The sequence below is a fragment of the Elaeis guineensis genome, chromosome 5 (assembly GCF_000442705.2).
Source record: "Elaeis guineensis isolate ETL-2024a chromosome 5, EG11, whole genome shotgun sequence".
Classification (NCBI taxonomy): domain Eukaryota; kingdom Viridiplantae; phylum Streptophyta; class Magnoliopsida; order Arecales; family Arecaceae; genus Elaeis; species Elaeis guineensis.
This window is the reverse complement of record NC_025997.2, coordinates 122,180,545-122,206,395: the sequence shown is the minus strand read 5'-3', so window position 1 is coordinate 122,206,395 and position 25,851 is coordinate 122,180,545. Positions and strand designations below refer to the sequence as shown.

Sequence of the window (25,851 nt, the reverse complement as noted above, 5' to 3'; positions counted from 1 at the left end):
ACAATACTAGATCAAAATACTACATTCCATTACCAACAAGTTAAAGTGTAAATACATCATCAATTTTAGGAAAAACCACAATCCAAAAATATCATAATAAAGTATAGAATACTTTGAGTAAAAGTCCATAAAGAGGGTATCGAATATTAAAGATATCCAACACAATACAAGTTAAAGATATCCAACCACAAGCCCAAGAAAAAAGCCTACAACAAAGATAACTACAATCAGAAGTAGAGTACCATCACATACACATAGATTCATGGGGCTGCCAACAAGGTTCTTGTCCTCTTGAAACGTATTGGCATGTATGTGTTCGTGAGAGAGATTATTGAGAGATTGCAGATAGCTATTAAGTACAATAATAGTCTCATCTTTAGTCATATACTTCTTGTATATGGCATGCTTACACCCGGAGATCTCCCGCTGACACTCAGTCTAGGAGTCATAAATTCCTCATGTACGCCTCTCGAAAATCACATAGAATCTTTTCGAGTACATCATTACAACTTACTGAACGCTCCCTCAATTTTCTATTTTTATGTGCAATCAAGTATCAAAAGAATTATACATAATAACATAAATTATGTTATAATTAGTATACACATGAACTTCGTTATATGGCCCCAATTAGAAAACATACTCCACTGGTTATAAGCAACCCATAGCTTATTGGTTATCGAACCGCACAGTTCTTCACCTCTATGGGCTTCATCATCTCCTACAATCAAAAAGGGATCGATATCATCCTCCTCCAGATCCACAGGCAAGGATTCCAATGATATTTTGAAATATTTGTCATTACCTTGGTTGCGTCTTATGAAGTTATGAATGATGCAACAAGTCATAACAATATGCTTCTGCACCTTGAAAGGGTACGGGATGGGACTTCTCAAAATCTTAAACCGCTTCTTCAGAATATCAAAGACCTTCTCTATACAATTTCGTAATTGCATATGTCGATGGTTGTATAGATCTCAAGAATTGAAATATCGTCATGCCTGAGGATTGTTGAAGCTACTTAGGTGGTACCTGTTACCCCAATAAGGGGCAAAGAACTTATTTGTGTTGGCGTATCCTGAGTCAAGAAGATAATATTTTTCTGTACCACATCATACAAAGTGAAAATGACTTAAAAAATGAATAAAATATTTAAAATCCTAAAATTGAGAGAATATGGATACCTTTAGATACTTTGAACCCCTCCGACTCGACACACCAATGGAGAGCCCTCATGTCGGCTGCGGATCCCTCCCATCCAATACAAATGAAAAGAAATGAGTGATCGAATGAAGCTGTAACCATAATGTTTTGAAAAATAGTGCCCTTTCGATTGCGCAAGCATGATTGTTTGCTCTTATTGATCAGTGCAGGTATGTACATGCCATCAACTGCATCGATAGCATTCTATAATGTGATCTAGACATCAACTATGAGATGAAAATTAATGAACAAGCATAGAAAAGTTTAAGGGTACCATGAAGTAAGGCTGGAATAAGTTGTTTTCATGGATGCGTGGGTGCACATCTGCATCCTCATCGGATTGAACTATAAACTGCTGCTTCAATGAACACATGACTTTCAGTATATTATTAAAGTGCCATGAAATCATCTCTCTTGAGTGCTGGAAAGTTTCAGCAAAAATCATATTCGTGACGCTATGACCTATACAGTACAAAAAATAGGCTAATTGCTCTTGCACCGTCACATGGCGGGTGCTAGCTAATAGACCACGTGACATAAGCAACTGCTCTAGTTGGAGAAATATTATATATTTGTCATCCTAAAGTGATCGTAACCCCTATCTGGATGGCTACTTAGCATGTCTGTTATGAGGCCATGGCCGAAAAAAGGATGGATCCGACAATGCATCTTCAAAATTATGCTACAATCCTCGACACGAATGATTTCACTATTTAAGAGTGTGATTATCACATCAGATATATAATTATCCTCGTCAATCAAAAAGTCTGTCAGCTCATACAACATATCCACCTAAAAAAAAGTACAACAAATCATGATTACACTTATACAATTAACTCAATGAACCTATAATCTACCTAAGTAAATTAATACCAGCAGCAAGGAAGCAAGGAATTACATAGACAAAAAAAAATACAAACATAGGATATGCAACCTTCATAAGGCTGTAAGAAGATATGTCATTACTTCATAATATAAATTATATACAAGCATATCTCAATAAGATAACAAAGGTGTTCAAGTACACAACCAAAATAAGGCTGCCTCAAATACCTATCTCCTTTATGGAGATTAAATGTGAAGTACAATTTTCAAAACATTTATAAGGGCACTATAAAGCACAGAGTACAAGTATATCATAATGGACTCCTTAAAAATAATAAATATAGATCAGCCATGGCTCTAAAAGTCATCAAGCTGGATTGAAGGTGCAGCTGAACTTAGAACGAATGTCTGAGGGCCACCTTGCAAGGAGGCACTTGCAAAAGTATGGAAGATTGAGTACTACATTAAGAAGGGCTATCATGAGTGCTAGTCCCAAAGGAATGTTCCACGAAAAGATTATAACCATCTTGAATCACACCATGTATGGGAGGAGGCATGAAAATATTAGGGATACTTTTGAAAAATACATATGATCCAGAAGGGATTGCCATAGGTGGTGGGATATGGTAGAAGTCAGCTATTTATCTTTGAAGCCAAGTTTCCAATAATGGCCCCTCGTAATGCATGAAGAACCATCGATTTGTCTCATTTTTAAATACCTCTCCTGCAACAAGGATGCATTCAGATGTAAGATCAGGAAGCCTCTCTAGCTTCATCATACACTTATCAATAGAATACAGTGTAGGCCTAGTAAGCTTATCCCTCCTAAGAATCTTGTTGGCAATTTCTAATCTTTCTTCCTTGATCCACCAGATGTAGGAGAGTATCAGTATTTATTCTAGTCCTATGTGCCGTAGGAGTCATTGAGCTTGACCTAGATCCCTTTTCGATGGAGGAGGATGAACATGTATTTGAAAAATAGTCGGTGGGTAGTGTTGAAGCACAGGTAGTCAGGCTGGGGGGTACATTAGACATACTCTATTTAAAAGAAGAGACAAATACTCGACCACTAGGTTGTAAAGATTGCCTATTCTTAGCACTCAAAAACTCTACATCAATCCAATCTACCTTATCCTCGGAGTACTCATGGTCAGAACCCCCCTCAAGAAGAGCATATTATCTCCATGCCTACCAGTAGCTGTGTTCTTTGAGAAAAGGATGTCAATGTCATCATAGACAGGGAAGGGCTTACCCTTAATGCAAGTATACTCCTTGTTTACTTATTATAAATATAAATAAATAAGTATGATCATGTACCAACTGCTTTCTAGCTATGATATTAACAACTATCCAACACTCACCGAGATCACCTCCCACATTTGTTCATCTCAAGGGTAGAAACTTTGAGCACAAGGTCCCATCCCCATCTGGATCGATTTGCTAAATTATAATATAGGTTGAAGTTCTTCTTCAAGACCTTTAATCGATTCTTGAGATTTCTATAGGTGAAGATTTTTTTCGTTTGCTTATTAAATATATCTGTCATCTTCTTTCATATTTTTTAAAAGAAGGTACCATTTTGACAATTGTCTTGATCATCTTCTTGCCTCATCAAGACAAGCATGAGCAAATCAAGGGCATCGATCTAATTAAGAGCTCTCCTATATGATGGTACTATCCTCTCCCGTTCAGAGTTGTTGGACGTATGGGCTTTCAACATGTTAACTGCACATTAACCCAAACTTTGAAAATATAAGATTAAGGCACAATTGATTGCAATTTAAGGCTACCTATAATGGCAAGAATAAAAGGGCATTAAAACAATAAAACATAACTCATAATATAAAAAGAAGATGTCAAATACAGAAATACCAAAAAACATATCTCAATAAATTCATAGAATAAGATAATAAACATTTATAAGCATAAAAAAAATATTAGAAGGCGGCTTAGGACATGCGAAGTTAATGTCATTGGAGCATCGCAGATATAAGCTATCAAAACTAATGACATAGATAGACCTTGTCTCCCAACCATGCTCAATCTTAAGGCAGCCTATTATCATTGCCAAAAAAAATAAAAGAAAGATGCCAAAAAATATGAGACAATCAATTACTAGCATGAAATAGGCTGCACTACTTAGCATTTGCAATGTAATTGTATAAGACAAATAATAAATATTTATAAGTATAAAAAAAATATTAGAAGGTGGTTCGAGACATATGAAGTTAATGTCATTAGAGCATCATGGCTATAAGACATAAAAACTAATGACATAGATGGATCTTGTCTCCCAACCATGCTCAATCTCAAGGCAGCCCATCATCATTGCTGAAATAAAATAAAAGAAAGATGTCAAAAAATATGAGACAATCAATTGCTAGCATAAAATAGGCTGCACTACTTAGCATTTGCAATTTGATTGTATAAGATAAATAATAAATATTTATAAGTATAAGAAAAATATTAGAAGGTGGCTCAGGACATGCGAAGTCAATGTCATTAGAGCATCGCGGCTATAAGATACAAAAACTAATGACATAGTTAAATCTTGTCTCTCAACCATGTTAATCTTAAGGTAGCCCATCATTATTGCCAAAACAAAATAAAAGAAAAGTAGTATAAAAGTTAATATCAATGAAAAAATAGGTACATAACATAAGTTCAAAGTCAAGAAGGAATTAAAAGCAAAGGGAGAACATGATACTACCATAAGAGCCCTCACGAGAAAACGTCACATTAGCCCTTGTAAGAGAAAAGACGGCTTGAAAAACTAAAATATAACTTAGTATACAATATATTAAATAAGAAACAAACACCATGCAAGAAGAGGATAGCACAACAAAAAAAAACACATGACAGCAACATTCCAAAAAAATCAAAAAAGAAACATGGGCATCATTCACAGGTCTTATTAACATACATAAGGCAATATCTACTCATAACAAAATAGCACAATCAAGCAAGAAGAATATGAATGCTATACTGAAGGTAGTAGTAGCAGAATAGAAGGATCGTCGGAGTGGAGCAGAACGAGAGAAGGACAGAGGCAGCAAGGGATGGAGGGGAGGAGGGCTGCAGATGGGGATCGACTAACTGAGAAGGCGAAAGGGTGCGAGCAGCAGCCACAGCGTGAAAACGAAGGAGTAAAAATAGTCTGGTAGATAGGGTTGCACCCCCGCCCCCCTTCTCTCTCTTTATTTTTCATAAATGACACGGTTATCTCAGGAGCAAAAGACCATAGAATACCCAATTCCACTGTCCACTATGAAATCTGCATTTGAGGGTTAATGATGATCAATTGGAATTAGTAAATCAGAATGGCCCACCATCAGATTTTATGGTGTTTGGGAGAATAAGGCGGAATAAGCTTTTATTCCATCTGAAATTGAGCAACCAAATGATACCTATGTGAATACAATAAACAGAATCAAAAAATAAAAGATTCTAAAATGACTCAGGAACCATCCTTATCTTAGTCTATAGAACTACAACTAAATGCTCACCATAGGCTACCACTTAGTCTACCATAGTGTTTGCCATCGAAAAAATATGTCTGATAGTCAGAGTAGAGTGTCCCTCCAACAAAATCATAATATTATGCAGAAGGGGGTGAGTGGCTCCTCCATGAACACAGCTCTGTAGCCAGGCCACCACAGTGATGAGTCGTCTTCAACAATAAGCTAGCCAACCCTCAAGACCTATCTTACAAACATGATCCCCACCCAAGCCGAATGGAGCTCCGCACTAAGAACCACAGGCTCAAATAAATGGTTCCCCCCAGTTGCCACCAATCTAGAATCGGACCTACAAATCACAGATCCTACCCTACCATATCTACCTCTAATACTCCCATCAAAGTTGACATTTAGGTACAATAGAGAAGAGGGCTTCCAAAAAATAAATATCTAACGGATTGCTGCATGAGTAGAATGGGAGCTTCATGTATCCGGAGGTCTGAAGATCACCTTAGTGAACTCTGTTGCCATGGTTAATACCCTCTCTAAGATAAACCTCATCGAGCACTATCTAGAATCAAACATCAAGCTATTCCTGGCTAGCCAAATGTGGAGGGCCATATAGGCCACATGGATGCCCACCACTCTGGACATGTCATTGCCAGTGCTACATCCAATAGCTCTAGAAATGCATGGGTCGGATACTCTATCTGAATAGTCTATAGATGCATCCCCTCAAGGACTAAACAAGCCTCACACTCGAGCATCGGAATAGAATATACTCCAGGGTCTCCTCCTCCAAGTTACAGCAAGGGCAGGCCAATTAGATATTTATACATCTATTTTTCAGGAGGGATTTGGTCGAGAACCGATCTCAATCCATCTTTCAGAGAAAAAGGTTCACCCTCAGATGGATCTCGATCCTCCAAACCTATCCAACATCTCTGTGTCTGATCGATTTCCTCATGTAGTATCGATAGAGATTAGCCATCACGACCCATGACATGCAAGAGTGTCTCCAAATCCTAACATCCCTTTTGTAGTGAAAATGAATCGCAAGAGATATCACCCACTCCCCCAATTGCTCTCCAAATAATCCAGACACAATTGCCCAGTTCCACTCCCTTCCATTAGCAAGGAGGAGATCAGCAATCCTCGTAGAGTCAATGACCTTAGAACTGATGAAGGTCGGCTATCAACTCAAGGGTGGGTCTTCAACCCATAAATTATACAAAATACTTATCGAGCGACCATCTCCCACTAGTCATCCCAACTGAAAAATCACATCAGAGACACGGACACAAATCTTTCTTCACATGAATGAGGTACTTCTATCGGACTGGATCTCACTGTTAACAGGCCACCATTTTTTTCTTATGGAGAGGCAATTTATTATTCGATCATAAATAACCTATTTTAAGTAGATTTAGATTTGATAGAAACAAGGTTGAATCATAAACAACTCAACCCATCTAGAACCATTTGTTTAATGGATTGGATTTAAGTTTGGATCTCTAGCATATTTTACTCATTGTGATCTATCTAATAATTGAGTCGGACCATGTTTAATATGTTTAAGATCTATTTATTCCATTTACAGCCTAGTGAACCCATTTTATCCTATACAATATAATCCTCTTAACCTATTTAATCTATTTAAATTTATTTTTAATTTATTAAAAAACTCATTTAACATGTTTAACCTGTTTAACTTGATTCAACATATTTGATAAATGGATTGTGAGATTGGGGTTAAGGCACCTTTTCAATAGATAAGTCAGATTCAAATATCAATTTTTGATTTATTTAACAAACAGATAGGATTCAGATTAATAAAATTTTGACCCCCTACATACCTAACCTAACTTATATCTAACTTGTAATTTGGATAGAATAAAGTAATAATAAAGTCCAATGCATGAAGTATATCTATAGTAGACGTCCACACAGTTATTATCATATGCTAGTAACTTTGTATTTTTGTTTAGTTTGTCAAATAATCAGACTCCTCTATGCACTTCTCTACTCCTCTATGAACTTCTCTTCCAGCATCATAAAAAGAAAAAAAAGCCTTTATTAACCTAGAGTGGCTATGATCTTAGATTATGCATACTACATAATGGTTATTGTTGGTCAAAATAGTATATGGCAGAGTAAAATCTCTGACATCATTCGTTTGAAATATTATCTACTAAGGAAAAGAATAATAATTTTTGCTTGATTGGCATCTCTCTTGAAAAAACTTATCCTTGAAAGAAGTCAAATATTTATATCTTGGATGTTTCTTTAAAAAACTATTTATCTAGTAAAACTATAATTTTTAATTGATATTGATATTTAGAGATGGCTGTCGAACAGATTTTTTCGATATCCGACCCATCTCAAATCCAAACAGGACATGTTTAACAAAATCCTATGAAGTTTGGCATAGATTTGGGATTTATCCTTTAGATATCCACTACCTGAAACTGGTTATATCTAATTTCATATATTATATGAAAATAAATATATTATTAGGAGGCTTCAATCTCAAATCTCAAGTTCATCTAACCTTTATCTTTATCACTAAGTTATAAAATTTATTTATATTTAGATTGTTTACTAAATTATTTAGAACCATTTTTACTTAATTTTATTCCCCCTCATTTAAAAAAAAAATTTCTAGGTAGGGTGCCTGATCGGATCTGAATAATCTGATTCAAATAAAGATTAATCGGGTAGCAACGGGTACCCAAGGTATATACTATTTTTTAATGAGATGGTTTTAAAATTTTTGGTTAAATTTTTAATTATATTTTGGATGGTTTTAGATAGTAAGCTTTTAAATAGGTCTATGTATAAATAGGATAAATATTATAAATACCTTATCCATTGCCATTCTAATTGAAATTTAGATTTTTAAATATTATTTTACTAAAATGGCTGCAAGCCAATCACTCTTCTCAAAATGCACTTTACTAAATATTAAATTATGATTATGTTCTAAAATGCTATAACTATTTGATTTTTTTTAGATATATTTATGAAGTATATTTATAGATACTTGTATATGTGTGATATAAACCAAGAGATACCATATTATGCCTCCAAATCTTAATTGATAGATGGATTTACTATTTATTTTTGAAATGTTACCATTATATTTCAAAGCTTAGATGATGGATGGACATACAATTCATGTTTAAAATATGAAGATGCTGAGTACTTAGTTGATGCATCAAAATTTAATCGTATGTTGGATATAAGTTCTAAACTCATTATCTTATTGTAACGGTCCAATTTACACTTAATAGGGTATCTATCATAATGCAAAGAGAAATAGAAATGATTTAACATTGTCTATCACTTCGATTCTCACATTTTTAAGATAATTTTAAATTTTTAATTTTTTAGAAATACAGTATATATACATATATGTTTATGTGTATATGTAGATGTAAATGTAAAAAGACAAAAGAATGGTAGAGTTAATAATGACTTGACAAGTATGGTACAAAGTAATGTAGATAAAAAAATATTGATGATTATGTATCAAAAATCTATTAAGTAATCCAATAACTTATGAGAGGTTTAGTACAGAATATATCAATCTTGATATTTATCAACTAAATATTCATTCAATTTTCCTTCATTTATGGGCTTGGCAAAACACAAGCTAACAAAATCATTCAATATTTGCCCAACCATCAAGGAGGATAATCTAGTAATATCATGATATTTCTCTCATTTTAATTAAATAATAAATTATCATATTATTTTTTTCATGAGTGACTAATAATCATTAATTTTTGAATGCCTTATTTTGGAATAACAATCACTCTTTGGTTCCTAAGATGGTTCCATATTTTCTTGGCCCATAGTTTTTGGAACACCCTCTCCATATGTCTAAATTAATATTTACTATTTTCATGACAACTTTTTTGCTTGATAGAAATAGCTGAATTGATAGGAACATGATTGTAAAAATATTCAATTGATATGCAACAAAGGAGGAGATTGAGAGAAAATAAAATATTTTGAAAATATCATGATTTTCAAAATATTCTAGTAAGACACTTGATGATTTTTATGGTCATTAGATAAATGTTATGAAGCCCAAAATACCTATAGCTATTTAAATATAATTTGATAATTTGAATAACTAATACTTGTATATGAAAAAAATTGATGCATATTATATGATCATCATTTGCATGTGGTAGCATGCACAGTAGTCAATTTTTTTTTGGATTGAATAAATATAAATATTTAATTTTTAAAGCTAGGATGGCTTTAAATCCATTTTTTACATCATTGTTACTTGATGTCAAAGGTATTTGAGTACAAATTATATTCACTAATGATATTTTTGAGGGTGATTGTAGGATTTCTTAACATGCTCAATTGATTTATTAAAAAAAAAATCTTCTCAAGAAATTTCATGTTATTAAGATAAAGATTTTGTGTTAGAAGTAAATAAACTAAGTTTTCAAAGAAAAATTTAGTTTAGAAGTACCTTTCAACAAACCTACATATGCACAAATTAAGTTTAAGAAGCCAAGTTTAGCTTAGAATAAGATTAATCAAGAAAAGCTATCTAAAAAATTTAATAGCACGCTTAACACATCATTAAGTCGACCAAGCGAGAAGCTTAGCCGACCCAGTCTCGATTTAAAAAAAAATAAAAATAAAAAAAATTCAAAAAAAATTTTTTAGTCGATCAAGCTTTTATCTTAGTTAATTAAAATAAAATCTTAGCCGACTCAAGCTTTTAGATAGCCGATCAAGTCTCGAACTCAGGATAACAATAGAAAGATAAAGATTCAAAGTATTTTTTTAAGCCAACTCTGTGATCAAATTAGTCGATCAAGATTGAAGATTAGCCAACTCAAGAAAAAAAATAGCTGACTCAATCTCAGAGACAGAAAAATACAAAAAGGCAATATAAATTAGTAAGTCTATTGTGTCATCCTAGAGAATCACTTAACTGACTAAGCAATCAAGTTAGCCAACTAAGAAGAGATATGAGCCAATCCAGTCTGAGATAGACAGAACTAACAGAATGATGAAATTTTGACATCTGCTATTGAGCCATCTCAGAGTTTTCACTTAACCAACTTAATGTCGAAGATTAACCGACTAAGAACCTAGATGAGCCGATTCACAAAATTCTAACAGAATAATAATTAATTTTTTAAAATTTTTAAATATATCTAAAATAATTTTAATGGTTATTTTTAAGTTTCCAACTACAATAGCATTAATTGTAGATATTTTTTAGATCATAATTGTGAAGGATTCATGGAGAGAATATATGTTTTGAGTCTTTTGAAATTTAAGAAGTTTTATTGAGTTATTCTCTTCAAGTTAATGAGTGGAGCTCAAAGAGAAAGAGAAAAGAATTCAAGAGCACATTAAATTTTATCTTTCCCACATTCATATAGTTTGAAAGAGAGTAAAAGAGCATTAATCTAAACCAGCTACTCTTGAGCAAAAGTATTGAAGGCTATCTCAATTCTCTCAAGCATTCAAAGAAGAAGTCCAAGCATTAAAGGCTCCTCTATCTAAGAGTTTGAATGAGTTTTATTGTTTTTAAACTTTATTCTCTATAAATCTTTATTTGTTTTATCGTAACAAGTTTCTTGGATTTAGAAATTATAGATGGGTCCAAGCCTAAAGTTGGATGGTGTAAGATTTTGATTGGTATTTTCATAAAAATTAATTGGAGTTGATTATGAGTCCGTGATAAAATAATTGGTTGTAAGATTGTGGTTTGTGATCTAGATAAAACTAACTGGATTAGATTATGAATCTGAGAAAATAATTAGACTGTAATTTTAAAAAAATTATAGTTAAAATTTTTAAGTGGATTTACTTAGAGAGTGGACATAAGTACTGAGTTTAGCATCGAATCACTATAAATCTTTTGTGTTTGTGATTATGTTGCTTAGCTTAGTTATTTTTGCTGTCTTTTTTATTTTTTGCAAAATACTTCACAAACACCTCTTAATTTGTTATTGGGCATAAGTTGTTAAAGTTAATTTTTTAGAAACTTAATTCATCCTGCCTCTCAGGTTGCTATCTCTAGGAAACAAGTAGTATTAGAGTAGGTACCCAGCCCAATTGATCTAACCATCAAGAGTTAAAGGTTAATGATAGCCCCAATTAGTATATTTTTGATTGAAAACTAGTCAACCAATAGACCTTCACTATTTAATGACATAAATTATATATATTAGAAGGCATGAATAAAAATATTCATTTAAGCACAAGACTATGACATATGGAATGTTATAATAAATGATCCTCACATATTTATGATTTTAATTGATGACATGTCTTCACCAAATCTAAAAAAGATTGGGATGAATTAAATAAAATATTAGCATAATTAAATGCTAAAGCTATAAATATTTTACTATTCTTTAGATACTAATAAATTTAATAGAATATCTACATATTCATTTATAAAAAAATATGAGATCGATTTGAAGTTACCCATGAAGATACTAATCAAGTCAAAAAATCAAAAATAAATATATTTGTATATAAATATGAGCTCTTTAAAATGGAACCTAGTGAAAATATCATTGATATGTTCATTAGATTCATAGATATACTTAATAAATTGAAAAGTCTAGATAAAGACTATACTAACATCAAACTTATTTGCAAAATTCTTAGATTATTGCCCAAAAATTGAGAGGCCAAGATGACAGTGATTCAAGAAACTAAAGATCTCAATAAGTTAGTTTTGAAATAACTCATTGGTTGATTTATAACTCATGAGTTGAGTATGAACCAGAATACTGAGGAAGAAGTGAAAAAAAAATTATTGCTCCAAAATCATCAGCTATAAAAGATTTGGAAAGTGATTGAAACTATAAATACCAATGGAATGGCCATGATTACAAGGAGATTCAGAAGATTTACGAGGAAGAAAATGTTTGGTCCTAAAAAGAAAAGCTTCACTAGAGTGGAAGGAAACAAAAAAAAAGAAAAAGAAAAGGAGAAGGAGCAATCGGCTATTTATTATGTATACAAAAGGCCCAAACACTTTGGAGCCGACTATCCTCTACTCAAGAAAAGCTCAAGAAAATTCAAGAAAAAGGCTATGATTACAATTTGGAATAACGATTAAGACTCAAGCTCCAAAGAAGAGGAAGAAACAGAGAAAGAGAAAGCAAATTTCTAACTCATGGTTTATGAGGATGAGGTAACTAAAAATACTTTCAATAATTTTATTTTTGAAGAATTGCATGATACCTGTTATGAATTACTTGATGACTTTAAAAAAAAATTATAAAAAATAAAGAATTTAAAAAGTTAAATCAGCCACTAATTGAAAAAAAGAAATCTTTTAAAAAAAAGAAAAATCTTTTGAAAGAGCATAATGATTTGAGTGAAATGAATAAAAATTTATAAAATGAAGTTGATAAATTAAAGCCTATAATGGATAAATTTACTTCAAGCTCACAAAATTTACAAACACTTTAGAAAAATAAAAAATTATTTTTGATAAAACTAGATTAGGATTTAATATATTAACTAAATAAAAATTTCTAAAAGATATTTTTTTGTAAAATCTTCTTTTGAAAAGCATACAATTACGCATTTCAAATGTAATAAATTAGGTCATAAAGCTATTAATTGCAATCTAAATAAAGTTAAAAATGTTAAATATGAAAATATTAGAATTAAATAAATATGAGTTTCAAAAAGAATCATTCCAACTAATCCTAAAGAACTCAAATTAGGTTGAGAATCTAAAAAGATCTAATAATCTTTTTGTAGGTGTGCTTGGCACCCATTGGATTAACAAAAAAGTAGTATCTTAACAGCAGATGTTCAAGATATATGACGGAAGATAAATCTCAGTTAATCTCTTTTAAAGTTAAAGATGGAGGAGTTATAACTTTTAGAGATAATGGTAAAGATAAAATAATTGATTTCAATAATATCAAGATTATTCCTATGACTTTTATTGAGAATATCTTACTTGTTGATAGTTTGATGCATGACCTTCTTAGTATTAACCAATTATGTGATAAAGATTCTGATATTTTATTTAAATTATCTCATTGCATTGTAAGTAATTCTATCGATAATAGAATTAAGTGCATAGAAAAGAGATATAAAAATATTTATTTGATAGATCTTGATGATCTTGGCAAGAATAACATTGAGTTTCTAGTTGCTATCAATGTTAAAGTCAATGAAGCTGTTAGATTTAGCATGATAGATTTGGTCATATAAGTATGGATTCAATTGTAAGATCAATAAAAAAGAATTTAGTTAGAGGTTTGCCAAAATTTAATTTAAAAAAAAAATAAAGTGTGCAATGTTTGCCATTTAGATAAACAAATTAGATCTTCATTTCAACCTAAAAATATTATTTCAACTACTAAACCATTAGAATTTTTGCATATTGATTTATTTAGGCCAATCCAGATTATTAGTCTTGATGGTAAACATTTTGATTTTGTTATTAATGATAATTTTTCTCAACATACATAAATTTTATTTCTTGTACATAAGGATGAAGCTTTTGAATTATTTATAAAACTCTTTAAAAAAATCATAAGTGAAAAGAATTGTAATGTTTTAAAAATTAAAAATAATCATGGCACAGAATTTGAAATCATATTTGAAAATTTTTATTCTGAAAATAAAATTGACCATAATTTTTCAGCTCTTAGGACACCTCAATAAAATAGAATGGTAGAAAGAAAGAATAGGACTTTGCAAAAGATGGCACGAACCATACTTTGTGAAAGCAACCTACTAAAATATTTTTAGATGAAAGCTGTAAATATTATATATCATATGCTAAATCGAGCATTGATTAGATCTATCTCAAAGAAAATCCTCTATGAGCTTTTTAAAGTAAAGAAATCAAATATTTCATATATCAAAGTCTTTGATTGTCGATGTTTTATTTTAATAAATGAAAAAGATAAATCAGGTAAGTTCGATGCTAAACGTGATGAAAGTATCTTTATTAAATATTTATTATCTAATAAAGCATATAGATTATTTAATAAAAATATTAGTTGTAGAAGAATCTATTCATATTATTTTTGATAAAACTGATATTTTTAAATTAAGAGAAGTAAATGTATATGATGATGCAAGTATTCTTGAAAAAATATGACAGAAATAACTTTGAAAAATCCTCCTTCTTAAGATCAAGAAGATAAGGAGCAAAATCTAGAAGATGAAATTGAAGAGATGCAAGAGTCTTTTTCATCTACTCAATAAGATACACATGACTTGCTAAACAAATGGAAGTATATTCATAGTCACCCAAAATAACTCATTATAGGTGACTTATCTCAAGGAATTATGACTAGAGCTTTAATTAGAGATGCATTAAATCACTTTATATTTATTTCATACATTGAATCTAAAACTATTCTTGAAGCTAAAAAGGATGCAAATTGGATTAGAGCTATGCAAGAAGAATTAAATTAATTTGAAAGAAATAATATGTGAAATTTAGTTGAAAGATCTAAAAACTATCTTGTTATTGAAACTAAATAGATTTTTCAAAATAAATTAGATGAGCAAGGTATTGTAATTAGAAACAAAGCTTAATTGATTGCATAAGGTTATAATAAGAAAAAAATTAATTTTGATCAAATATTTGCACCAGTTGCTAGACTTGAGGCTACTAGATTACTCTTAGTATTTATATATTTCATAAACTTTTAAATGGATACATTGCGAAAGAAATTTATATAAAACAACTTCTAGATTTTAAAAATCATGAAGTTCCAAATCATATTCTCAAGTTAAACAAAGTTTTTTATGGTTTAAAACAAGTACCTAAAGTATGATTCAGTAAATTTTTACTTTAAAATGATTTTAAAAGAGAAAATATGGATACAACTTTCTTTATTAAAAAAATTAAATGATCTTTTAATTATTCAAATATATGTAGATGAAATAATATTTGATGTTATTAATGAGCTTTTGTGTGAAGAATTTGCTAAGATAATATAGGGAGAATTCAAAATAAACATGATGGGTGAATTAACTTTTTTTCTCAGACTCTAAATCAAGTAAATAAATGAGAGAATTTTCATAAATTAAAGTCAGTATACAAAGAAAATTTAAAAAAATTTAATATGAAGAATGTCAAAGACATTGGCACTCCTATGAGCTCAAGTTATAAGCTTGATAAGATCTGAAAGGTAAGTAGATCCAAAGCTTTATAAAAATATGATTGGATTACTTTTTTACTTAACTGCAAGTAGGTCTGATATTATATTAAAATTTATATGTATGCTCGTTGTCAATTTAATCCAAAAAAATTACATGTTATAATAGTTAAAATTTTTTTCAGATATTTGGTTGATATACAAAATGCTGGCTTATGATTTTCAAAATAATCTTCTTTAAACTTAATTGGTTAATTAGATGCTAATTTTGTTAGATATAAATTGGATAAAAAAAAATCAAATAGTACTTATTAATTTTTAGATATAAATTTGATCTTATGGTTTAGTAAGAAATAAAATTCAATAGCTTTATTTACGATGGAAGCCAGATACATTGTAGTTGAAAGTTATTATGCTCAACTTTTGTAGATCAAATAATAATTAGAAGATTATGGTATGATTTATAGCAAAATTTCTATCAGATGTAATAATACAAGTGCTATTAATCGAACTAAAAATCTAATTCAGCATTTAAGATTTAAGTATATAGAAATTAGATATTATTCTATTAGAAATTATGTTAAAAATAATAATGTAATGCTTGAATTTGTATCAACTGATAATTAAATTATTAATTTTTTTTATTAAATTATTAAATAATTTTTTTTTTGATTAAAAAAAATTAAAAATATATGATCTATTAGATTAAATTATTTCTCATGCAAATTTTTTAAATGATCACGTAGTTTTCAATGATTACTTCAAAGCCATATTTTTATCGCATTGCACTTGAATATTTTTCATGCCAGCCTCCGGTGCTGTCCATTTTAAAATAGATGATTAGAAAAAAATTAATAATAAAATGATTAAGAGAGATTTTGAAGTACGGTGATAAAATCTATTAATGAACCGTCATCTTTCGTGACACTACCGAAACAGGAGAAATATCACCATTAAAACTCACGTGGAGCTCTCGTGCCGGTTAGCCATCGCGGTCGGGCGGGGGGCCGTCCGTAAAGTCGCTCCCTTTCCTCACCGCTCCCATCCAACTCCGACGGTTCCAACCGAATCGCCTTACTTGGCACGCAAAACAAAAGCAGAACAAACGTCACCGATTTTTGAATTCCTTCAAACCCGCTTTTGGCTCCCATGCCCGAGCCGACACTCACACTTGACGCCGTCAGACTTCGCATGCTCCCCTCCCACGTGCCAACCCCGCAATGCCGCCCCTAATCTACCCTTTCCCACGTGCCACCCCAAGCAAATCTCCGCTTCCACGGTTCCACCTCCCTCTCTCTCTTCCTCCTCCCTCAGTTTCGCTCTCCAACGCCCCCTCCCTCGCGTCCAAAAGAAACAAAAAAAAGTTCCATCCTCCTAATTATTTCTGTTCCCCACTCGCCAGCGGAGCCAGAGTGAGATCTCAAATCCCAAGAAGACCACGACGAGGCCCCTCTTTCTTCACTATCCGATCCATCGCCGGAAGGGCGTTTCTTGTGTAGATTTGTATATATATAGAGAGAGCGATAGAGAGAGAGGGGAGGAAGGAGAGAGGAGGCGGCGATGGCGACGGAGGACGAGAAGTTGCTGAAGGAGGCGAAGAAGCTCCCGTGGGAGGAGCGGTTCTTCCACAAGAATTGGAAGGTCCGGAACGACGCCAACATCGACCTCGCCGCCCTCTGCGAGTCCATCTCCGATCCCAAGGATCCCCGCTTCCGCGACTTCGGTACGCCCCCGATCCGATCCCTCATCCCTTTCCCTCAGGGAACGACCCTTTGGTCGCCGCGATCTGGGCATCGGTTCGCTTGGACGGATGAATCCCGATTTTAGGACAGGAATGTCTGTCCGAAACCCAATGTGTTTTCGTGTTTTGGTTGTTGACTGGATCTGAGGCTGCCTTGCTAATTTTGTTGGGTTCTTGTTTTTGTTATGGGGATTAGCGCCGTTGTTTAAGAAGACGGTCGCGGATTCGAATGCTCCTGTACAGGAGAAGGCTCTGGATGCCCTCATTGCGTTCTTACGGGCCGCAGATGCTGATGTCGGGAGGTATTGTTGGTGCCTGTTGAGCTGCATTGGGTGGTGTAGCAGTTGTATGCTTTCTTTGATGATTATGATTGTTTGTTGGATGGATTTTGTGAATGCAGGTACGCGAAGGAAGTGTGCGATGCAATTGTTGCAAAATGTCTCACCGGTAGACCCAAGACCGTGGAGAAATCTCAGGCGGCGTTTCTCTTATGGGTGGAGCTGGAGGCGGCAGATGCTTTTCTGGTAAGAAGATGATAGCATCCATGAACCCAGAACCCTGGCATTTTCGCATAAACTATAGTTTATCCACCTTTCCCCCTTTCCTTTCCCCATTAAAAACCACTACTTTTTATTCAATATACCCATTGTGACAAACATGTGCAGTAACCAAATATAATTGCCCTCGTAGAACTGAGTTTCTTGTTAGAGTCTGCTAAAAAGGTTAAGTTTCTTTTCATACTACTTTTTACTATGTCCAGTTTGTGGTTCATAGAGAATTATCGCACATTTTCTGTTTCCTTGTTGTATGGTTTTAATTTTAAGAGTATAGAATAGTGTGATTTTAATATCCGGAGAACAGTTGCATTTCTGAGAAACATGTTATGAGAATTACGATGCCACTAATTAGTATATGAGTTAGGGAGGAACGAGCCACTTATTTTGGGGTCTTTGAATGTGTTAAGTTGAGGTTTCTGCAATCATGATCCAGCAGATGTTTGTGCATGTCGTAGTACCTCACATACGTGCCTAAGTCATATCTGTGTTGCTGGGGAACTGTAATACTTATGTTTGGCTATGCATGTAGCAGGGATTTTTTTTTAAAAAAATAAATAATAATTTTAATATTTTAATTGCAAATTAAGGAGTGGTTGCTGCATGGAGCACAATGCGAATGAGATTATGTTGTTAAGGCCACTTTCAAATTTACAGCAGAGTTTTTTTCCCCCCAAAATCATATTCTTTCATGACTGCAATGCCTTGCAGTGGTCACATAATGATGTTAATATTTGCTGGGAGAGTGCTTGGACGGTCAAACTGACAAAAAAAAAGTTTGTTAATTTAGATTGCCAGCCCTTATCCACAGTCCTCTCCTCTTTGACTTGTGACGGCTGCTTTTCTATGATTTTTGATGCTATAGTCATACAGCCCCCAGGTAAAACCAAACATAGAAATAATAACCTTCTATTATAGTTCTGTTAACGCAATCATAGTGGTGGTTACTGGTGAATAAACAACTTCTCTCTTTGAATTCAGATCTAGATTTTGGTCGGAATTACGTTCAACTTTTGATGCTCTGCTCCATGAATATTGAAGATCATCCTTTGATATGTTCTAAGTCAATGAAAACAATTACTGCTTTAGATCAATTGCAAATCTGTTTCTGATCTGGCTATAGCAGTAAAATGCTGAGGAAAGGATGCAGTTTTATCACAGCAGGAAGAAAACTTAAAAGAACAAAGGAGCAGTGGAGGAAACAAGAGAAGATGAGAAGAAGAGTAGAAGGAAGAAAGAAAGTGTTGAAGAGAAAAGGTCCGCAGCCTGCTTTTGTTTGGGTAACTAATGCCACTATTGGGATTTTCTTTTTAAAAATAGACAATCTAAACCTAATCAACCGGTTGATAGAGCCTTTAGTAGGGTTAACTGGTTAAAAACCTAACCCAACTATGACATTTCAATTAGGAAATAGCTCGGACCTTAAGCAGCCAACCTAAACTATAGCTAGAAGCCTTAGCTACGACTCTTCATGTCCAAGGAGACTTTCAATAAGTAATGCAATGGCTACCTGAGGCTTATAATAAAGGTCTGGCTGACCTGTTTTTCAGACTCAAGATTGAGCACAGATTAGATGCTCCAAGTAAGAAATAAATCTCAGCCACAGGGAATATAGGAAATAAACAGCTGACTGAATTGAACCCTTTTATTAACTGATTAGCTCTTTATTACATTGTAATTAGTACACCTTAATGAGACGCTTTGCAGTCCAGTTGCCTCAGCTATAAGGACTAGCTTGCCACTTATATTGTTCTATTTGTGAAAAGTGACTGTTAAAAAGGAAAGCAAAGTCGGACCCTTTTCCTGACATTATTGGTGTCTGAAAACCATTCTAAATACTCCAAAAACTTCTAAGAGTGACGCTAAAAGAAAATTCTGGCAATATTAAAAGCTCAAGAAAAGGATGATCGGGTCTTTATGGTTGGTTGTTGCTTTGATCGGTAATGACTGGCCATAATATCTGTTGGATGGTCCTTCACTTTCTTTTGCTGGCATTATTAAGGGAGTGCATTATCACAAAATAATGGTGCGGTTTTGAGTTCTGAGGCAGCCACTTTGTGCAAAAGAAAAATTGCCAAAAGTTAAGTCTATCCCTAGTCTGCCCCTCCCAAGACCCTGGATTGCCTTGACCATATCTGGGCAATGGCCCTTTCATTATCACAAAGCAACAGTGTATTATGAATTTCCTACCTCTTCCTTTTACCTTTTCTTCTGATATGATGTGGAAATAGATATAAAGCAATAATTTTGGCCACATTTTATAAACATATATCTTTTTAAGTGATTATTATTATTTTTTGCTATGTTCATTCATTTTATTTGTGCATATAAATAACTGCCCCCTATATGGTTTTTTCCCTTTGGTTTTGGCTGTATGTATGTCACTGTTTTTGATGCTTGTCTCCATGTCAAACATTTCATTGCCTTTGACTTGGATTTTAATGGGTCAAGCATGTTTTGGATCTCTGGTCCTTATTTTGATCATGAGTGAAATAATTATAAATTGTGTCCAACTGGTTTGTTTGGGTCATATTTGGTTAGGTCTTTTTGGCTGTTCTGTTACTTTGTCATTGATTGTATGGTTCTCATTGCAGTAACCAACTAGGGTTGATATTTAATCCTAGCAAAACTAGGTATTGAGAACCCTGATAAAAGGCACCTCAGCCCACATCTTGTCCATATGTTCTATTCCTTCTTCACAATGTGGCATGAATTACCACAAGTTTTCTACTTGTATCTAGACACCTTAATGGCTTTCTGTTGAGTAGGTTATCTCACGAGTTTGTACCTCCATTTGGTTATAAGTGCATTCCTTCTTCATGTTTTTTATCAGAATTCATTTCTAACTAGTGTGTCAAGATGGATAGGATCGGTTGGGTCAGGACAGGATGGGTCATTCTGGGTCATGTTTAGTATTCGAGGATAGGTTGGTTTAGGACAGGATGGATCATAGGAGTTAGACTTGTGGGATGGCTTGGATTGAATATAATAATGTTCTCTAAATATAGATCAGAAATAGGATACATTGCAACATGAGAGTACATTTGTTACGTTGCACCAGTGGACCATGGTGATACCTCTGTTTAGCATGTGAAAAAGGAGTATTTTATTGAGTGTGTAATATCTTATTTATCTTATTTACACCAGTTACAATCATCAAATGTTTGCGTATGAGTGTGTGTGAGAGAGAGAGAGAGAGAGAGAGAGAGAGAGAGAGAGAGAGAGGCAAGAGAGAAGGAGATTTTATCACAGATTGCAGCTAAGAAAAATTCTTCAGCCAGTTGACTGAAATTTTAAATATATTCATATGGTCAGCAATCATTTTTGAAGTACTGCCATAGATCTTTTGTAGTCATTGGACTGATATCTCTTGGGTGAGTGGTTTAGTTGCTAGTATGCAATTTTTTTTTTCATTTTTTTTCTTGCAAGATAATCTTATTTGCGCTACACCTTGATTTCAGGAAGCCATGGAGAAAGCTATAAAAAATAAAGTTGCAAAAGCAGTTGTGCCAGCTATTGATGTAATGTTTCAAGCTCTGAGGTTTGCATTTATTTTCTCTCCTAGTTGAGGCTTCATTTTTCTGATTTCGTCATTTACAATAATCTAACTGTCATTTCTGTATCTACTCTTCCTATGTCAAGTGAATTTGGGGCCAAGGTTGTTCCTCCCAAGAAAATTTTGAAAATGCTTCCTGAACTTTTTGATCATCAAGACCAGAATGTTCGTGCATCTTCTAAAGGGCTGACGCTTGAGTTATGTCGTTGGATTGGGAAGGAACCTGTAAAATCAATTTTGTTTGAGAAAATGCGAGATACCATGGTGAGGATTTTGTCATTCTAGTATCATGAATTATGTTTTGTACTGTGCAGCTGAATTTCTCTCTCTATTTGTCTGAAGAAAAAAGAGCTGGAGGCCGAACTTGCCAATGTCACTGGGATTGCTAAGCCAACTCGCAAAATAAGGTAATTTTATCTCAATTTGGCTAGTTGCAATTTTTTCTATATCTTCTCTCTTGTGACTGTCCATTTTCCTAGAACTGAATCACATTTTAATGGTTAGATAGCTTATTGTAAGAGATTCCGGGTTCTGATTTGATTCATGAATAGCAGAGGGATAACCACTTGTTCAACTACACACATTAATTTCATCTTAGAGTAGCAGAGGGATTGTAGTTCTCATAACTTGCTTATTGTAGGAGACTTGATGGATAGTAGTTCCATAAGGGCTAGCTTTAATAAGGCCTATCATCGGTTTACTCTGCCTCCAACTGATTTATTTTTGGTTTTCTTTAAAAAAATGTTGCTCTAGTCCAGCTGGCCAGATTATTTTAAGTTATTGTTGCTTTGATCAAAAAATTGCAACCAGACAAAATTTAAGTTAATTACTGGAACAACAATGCCAAGTGGGTTGAGAATGAGTACAACAATCCTATTTCCACAAAACAAGCTGTACCTAAAAGATATGACATTCTTAATGGTGTAGTTAAAAAGTATATACCAGTAGAACATGTGCAGTGGAAATTTAGTAATTTCAGTTAAAGAAGTTTTTTAAAGTATTATCGTAGGTAAAAGTCCTTCGTGTGTTATTTATATCAACTTATTCATGGAAGAAAATCATTATAATTTTATGTCTTATCACATTGAAATTATAAACTTCCTGTTGACTTGTTGTACATGGGAAGACAAATATGAATCCAGATGATTACTAGTACCATATGAAGATTGTGTTCCCCCTGGTATATTGTCGATTCTAGATAATTAATTTATGCTATTAATTTTTTTAAAAATTTTATTGTTGAATTTAAATTATAGATTAATGAAGGTTAAGAAGCATCTGGATTCTGTTTGTTTTTGAACTATTTCAAGAATTCATCATCTTATGTATCTGACTGATCTGCAACAGCCAAAAATTTCTGTATGTCTTTATAGGCTAAAAAGATGTTAAAATATCTGTAAAATGGCTATAAGATGGGCTTAGATTAAATGCTTTTATACCTAATACTGATTAAATATCTTCTTGGAGTTGATTACATTATGGTGCTTGATTCTTGTAATAGGTCACCTCTCACAAAGTTTAATCCTTCAAGATATTGTGGGAGATCTTGAAGTTTGTGTAAGCATGCAATGGTAAACTTAAATAAATTTTGGTATCTTCTAAAGAATTTTTTACTGTGTTATATAGGTGTTTAACATGTATCATTTTTTTAAATTATTTTTATTTTTATTTTTTATGGATCTTAAGTCTCATGTCTAGGTTGTTGATGGGCTGGCCTGAGTGGCCTGAAGTCCCAACCAAATAAAAAGGGCTTATGCTCAAGATTTAGGCTTTAAAGCCCATCAGTTTTGATAGTTAGGAAACCTGAATTATTTTGGACTGTTCCTTGTCTTAAAATTGTGTGAAAAATGAATGGAATTCGACTTGTTTTTAGCAGGCCCTGAAAAATTAACCAGGTCTAGGTGGGGCTTCGGCTTTGTAACTTCAGGCTCGGCCAGGCTCAGGCCAAGTGCCCTAGTTACTAATCCCTAGGCTAACTTAGGCATAGGCCCACCTGATTGATTTACCCCCAAAACTAGGTTTCTCAGCAAGTTCATATGATGTGTTGGCTATGCACACAATATTATAATGAGTTTATTAGATGAAAATTGTTATGAGTAGTGATGAGAACTGTGAAGCATCAAAATCTTGATCTACATGTCTTGTCATCTTTTGGATTTTCTGAAGCATGTCAAGCATGCAGGTTTGGCAGGACTACTTTAAAAATTTAGGGTGTTTGTTTATTCTTGTCATAGGGGTTTTCTACTTTAATAATCTTTTGAGTTCCCTTTTTACCTCAAGTTGAGCTTTGGAAAGAAATGACATGAAGAAATAACCACTATATGATATGCTATTAATCTGACAACTTTGTATCAGATCTGAGCAAGACAAGGAACCGGAGCAAGAAGTTGTTACTGAAGCTGCAAGTGCTGGTGCTTCTGAAGAATCTGTGGCTGATGGTAGTAAAAAGAAAAAATTCTATATAAATGCTTACTCCAATTTGAGCAACTAGTTTAAATCGTGTGGTTTTTCTGATATATTATGGCAAGGAGGCTGATGTGAATTTACTGTCAGCTCCCCAGGAAATAGATGAATATGAACTTGTTGACCCTGTTGATATCTTGACACCTTTGGAAAAATCTGGATTTTGGGATGGAGTGGTTGGTGCCTTTTCACAACATTTCTGTGCCTTCATTTAATTGTTATTTTCTTGTTGAATATCTGGTCTAGAAAGTTCACCATGGCTGCTTTATAGTATGTCTCCTAATCAATAATTTGTGTACATGATTATATATTTTCAGAAAGCAGCTAAATGGTCTGAAAGGAGGGATGCTGTTGCGGAGCTTACCAAGCTTGCTTCAACAAAACGAATTGCTCCTGGGGATTTTACAGAGATCTGCCGGACACTCAAGAAGGTAGATTCAACTTTTACTTTATTGGAGGATTTGATCATCTGACACATGGACTAACAATTAGAACAAAAACATTCCCTTTCTTTATCTTGTTTACTTTTCTTTTGATAAATATCTTACAAATGATGTGGAGCCTGTTTTAAATGTATAAACGTTGACATGCCAGCCTGTTTTAAATGTGTAAAAGTTGACATGTCATTGGATATAATAATACACTTTTATCAAGATTGTTGTGCTGGTCATTTAGAGCTCCTGTTCTTAATGCCCTGACGTGTCTGATTATTATAAAATTCCTGCATTTTGCAATTCAAATAATTGGATTGAGGCCTGTGAAACTGATGACGGCTTTGTCAGTGTAATGCATGGATGACATGACTTCATACTTATAGTTGATTCCATATGATTAAAATATTCTCATGTGATCTGGGTTGCAGCTTGTTACAGATGTGAATATAGCTGTTTCAGTGGAAGCTATTCAAGCAATAGGGAATCTGGCTAGAGGTCTAAGAAATCATTTTGCTGCTAGCTCACGCTTTCTACTGCCTGTACTGCTTGTAAGTAATATTAAAATCTCATATTTGCTCTTGGATCATTTAATTCTAACATTTGTCGAATGTTCAGCTGTATGCTGTATATTCTGCTAGCTGTCAGTCATAAAGTATTGGATATAATGAGGGCTTTTGCCATCCCTGCTGGCAGGATGTAGTAGCTTTATTTTTGTTGAGTAGCATGAGAGTAAACTTTTTTTCTTCATGATGTGTTGTCTTGAATTGTTACATATTTCAAGCTGGCTTAGTGTTGTATATTGTATCATGTGATATCACTTGCACTTGTTCCCTCTCTGTTAACAGGAAAAGTTGAAGGAGAAAAAACCAGCTTTGATGGAGGCTCTTACTCAGACCCTCCAAGCAATGCATAAGTCAGGGTGCTTGACTCTTGGTGATGTTATAGAGGGTAAGTTTTATTCTAGTTGGTAGATTATGTGCATCATGTGTTACCATCTAGTGTATAGATGTATGTTGCCACCAATGATGTATTTTGGTTTAAATATATACAACAAATATCTTGCATCTACTGTTTGGTACCTAGAATGGTCTATCATAGTGATATTTAATGCCATATCTTGCATCTGCTGTTTGGTACCTAAATGGTCTACCATGGTGATATTTAACAGCCATTGGTTTAGAATAATACATTGATTATAAAATAAATGTTCAAATGGTTGGGAGAATTCTCTGTGGACCAAACATTTTTTTTAAAAAATTATGCACTAGCTTGAAAATCAGGGCACATGATTCTTATATACACAACTGCACATTCTATGCTATGAATTATCTTAGATATGCTTTGCTTTTACCAATAGGCATCATTAGAAATGGTTGCTATACGGTATTAACTATTCTAGACAAAACTAACATTTAGATGACTTTATGTCAGTAGTCAAACAAGGATTCTTATATACACAAGTGCACAGTCTATAC

General features: G+C 33.3%; 1 protein-coding gene across 3 annotated transcripts in view; it reads left to right on the top strand.

The window, feature by feature from the left end:
* The first annotated feature begins 16,907 nt into the window (after window positions 1-16,907).
* Window positions 16,908-25,851, top strand: part of LOC105046061 (protein MOR1) — a 56,622-nt gene continuing 47,678 nt past the window's right edge. For 2 of the 3 annotated variants that reach the window (XM_019850853.3, XM_010924553.4), the window contains exons 1-11: window positions 16,908-17,351; window positions 17,566-17,671; window positions 17,770-17,893; window positions 21,385-21,464; window positions 21,566-21,743; window positions 21,822-21,886; window positions 23,835-23,917; window positions 24,033-24,118; window positions 24,260-24,373; window positions 24,805-24,924; window positions 25,222-25,324. In XM_019850853.3, coding sequence (XP_019706412.1) covers window positions 17,189-17,351; window positions 17,566-17,671; window positions 17,770-17,893; window positions 21,385-21,464; window positions 21,566-21,743; window positions 21,822-21,886; window positions 23,835-23,917; window positions 24,033-24,118; window positions 24,260-24,373; window positions 24,805-24,924; window positions 25,222-25,324 — 1,222 coding nt within the window. In that variant the 5' untranslated portion in view covers window positions 16,908-17,188. The remainder of the gene's footprint in view (window positions 17,352-17,565; window positions 17,672-17,769; window positions 17,894-21,384; window positions 21,465-21,565; window positions 21,744-21,821; window positions 21,887-23,834; window positions 23,918-24,032; window positions 24,119-24,259; window positions 24,374-24,804; window positions 24,925-25,221; window positions 25,325-25,851) is intronic. The other variant, XM_073258383.1, reaches the window with a different exon arrangement.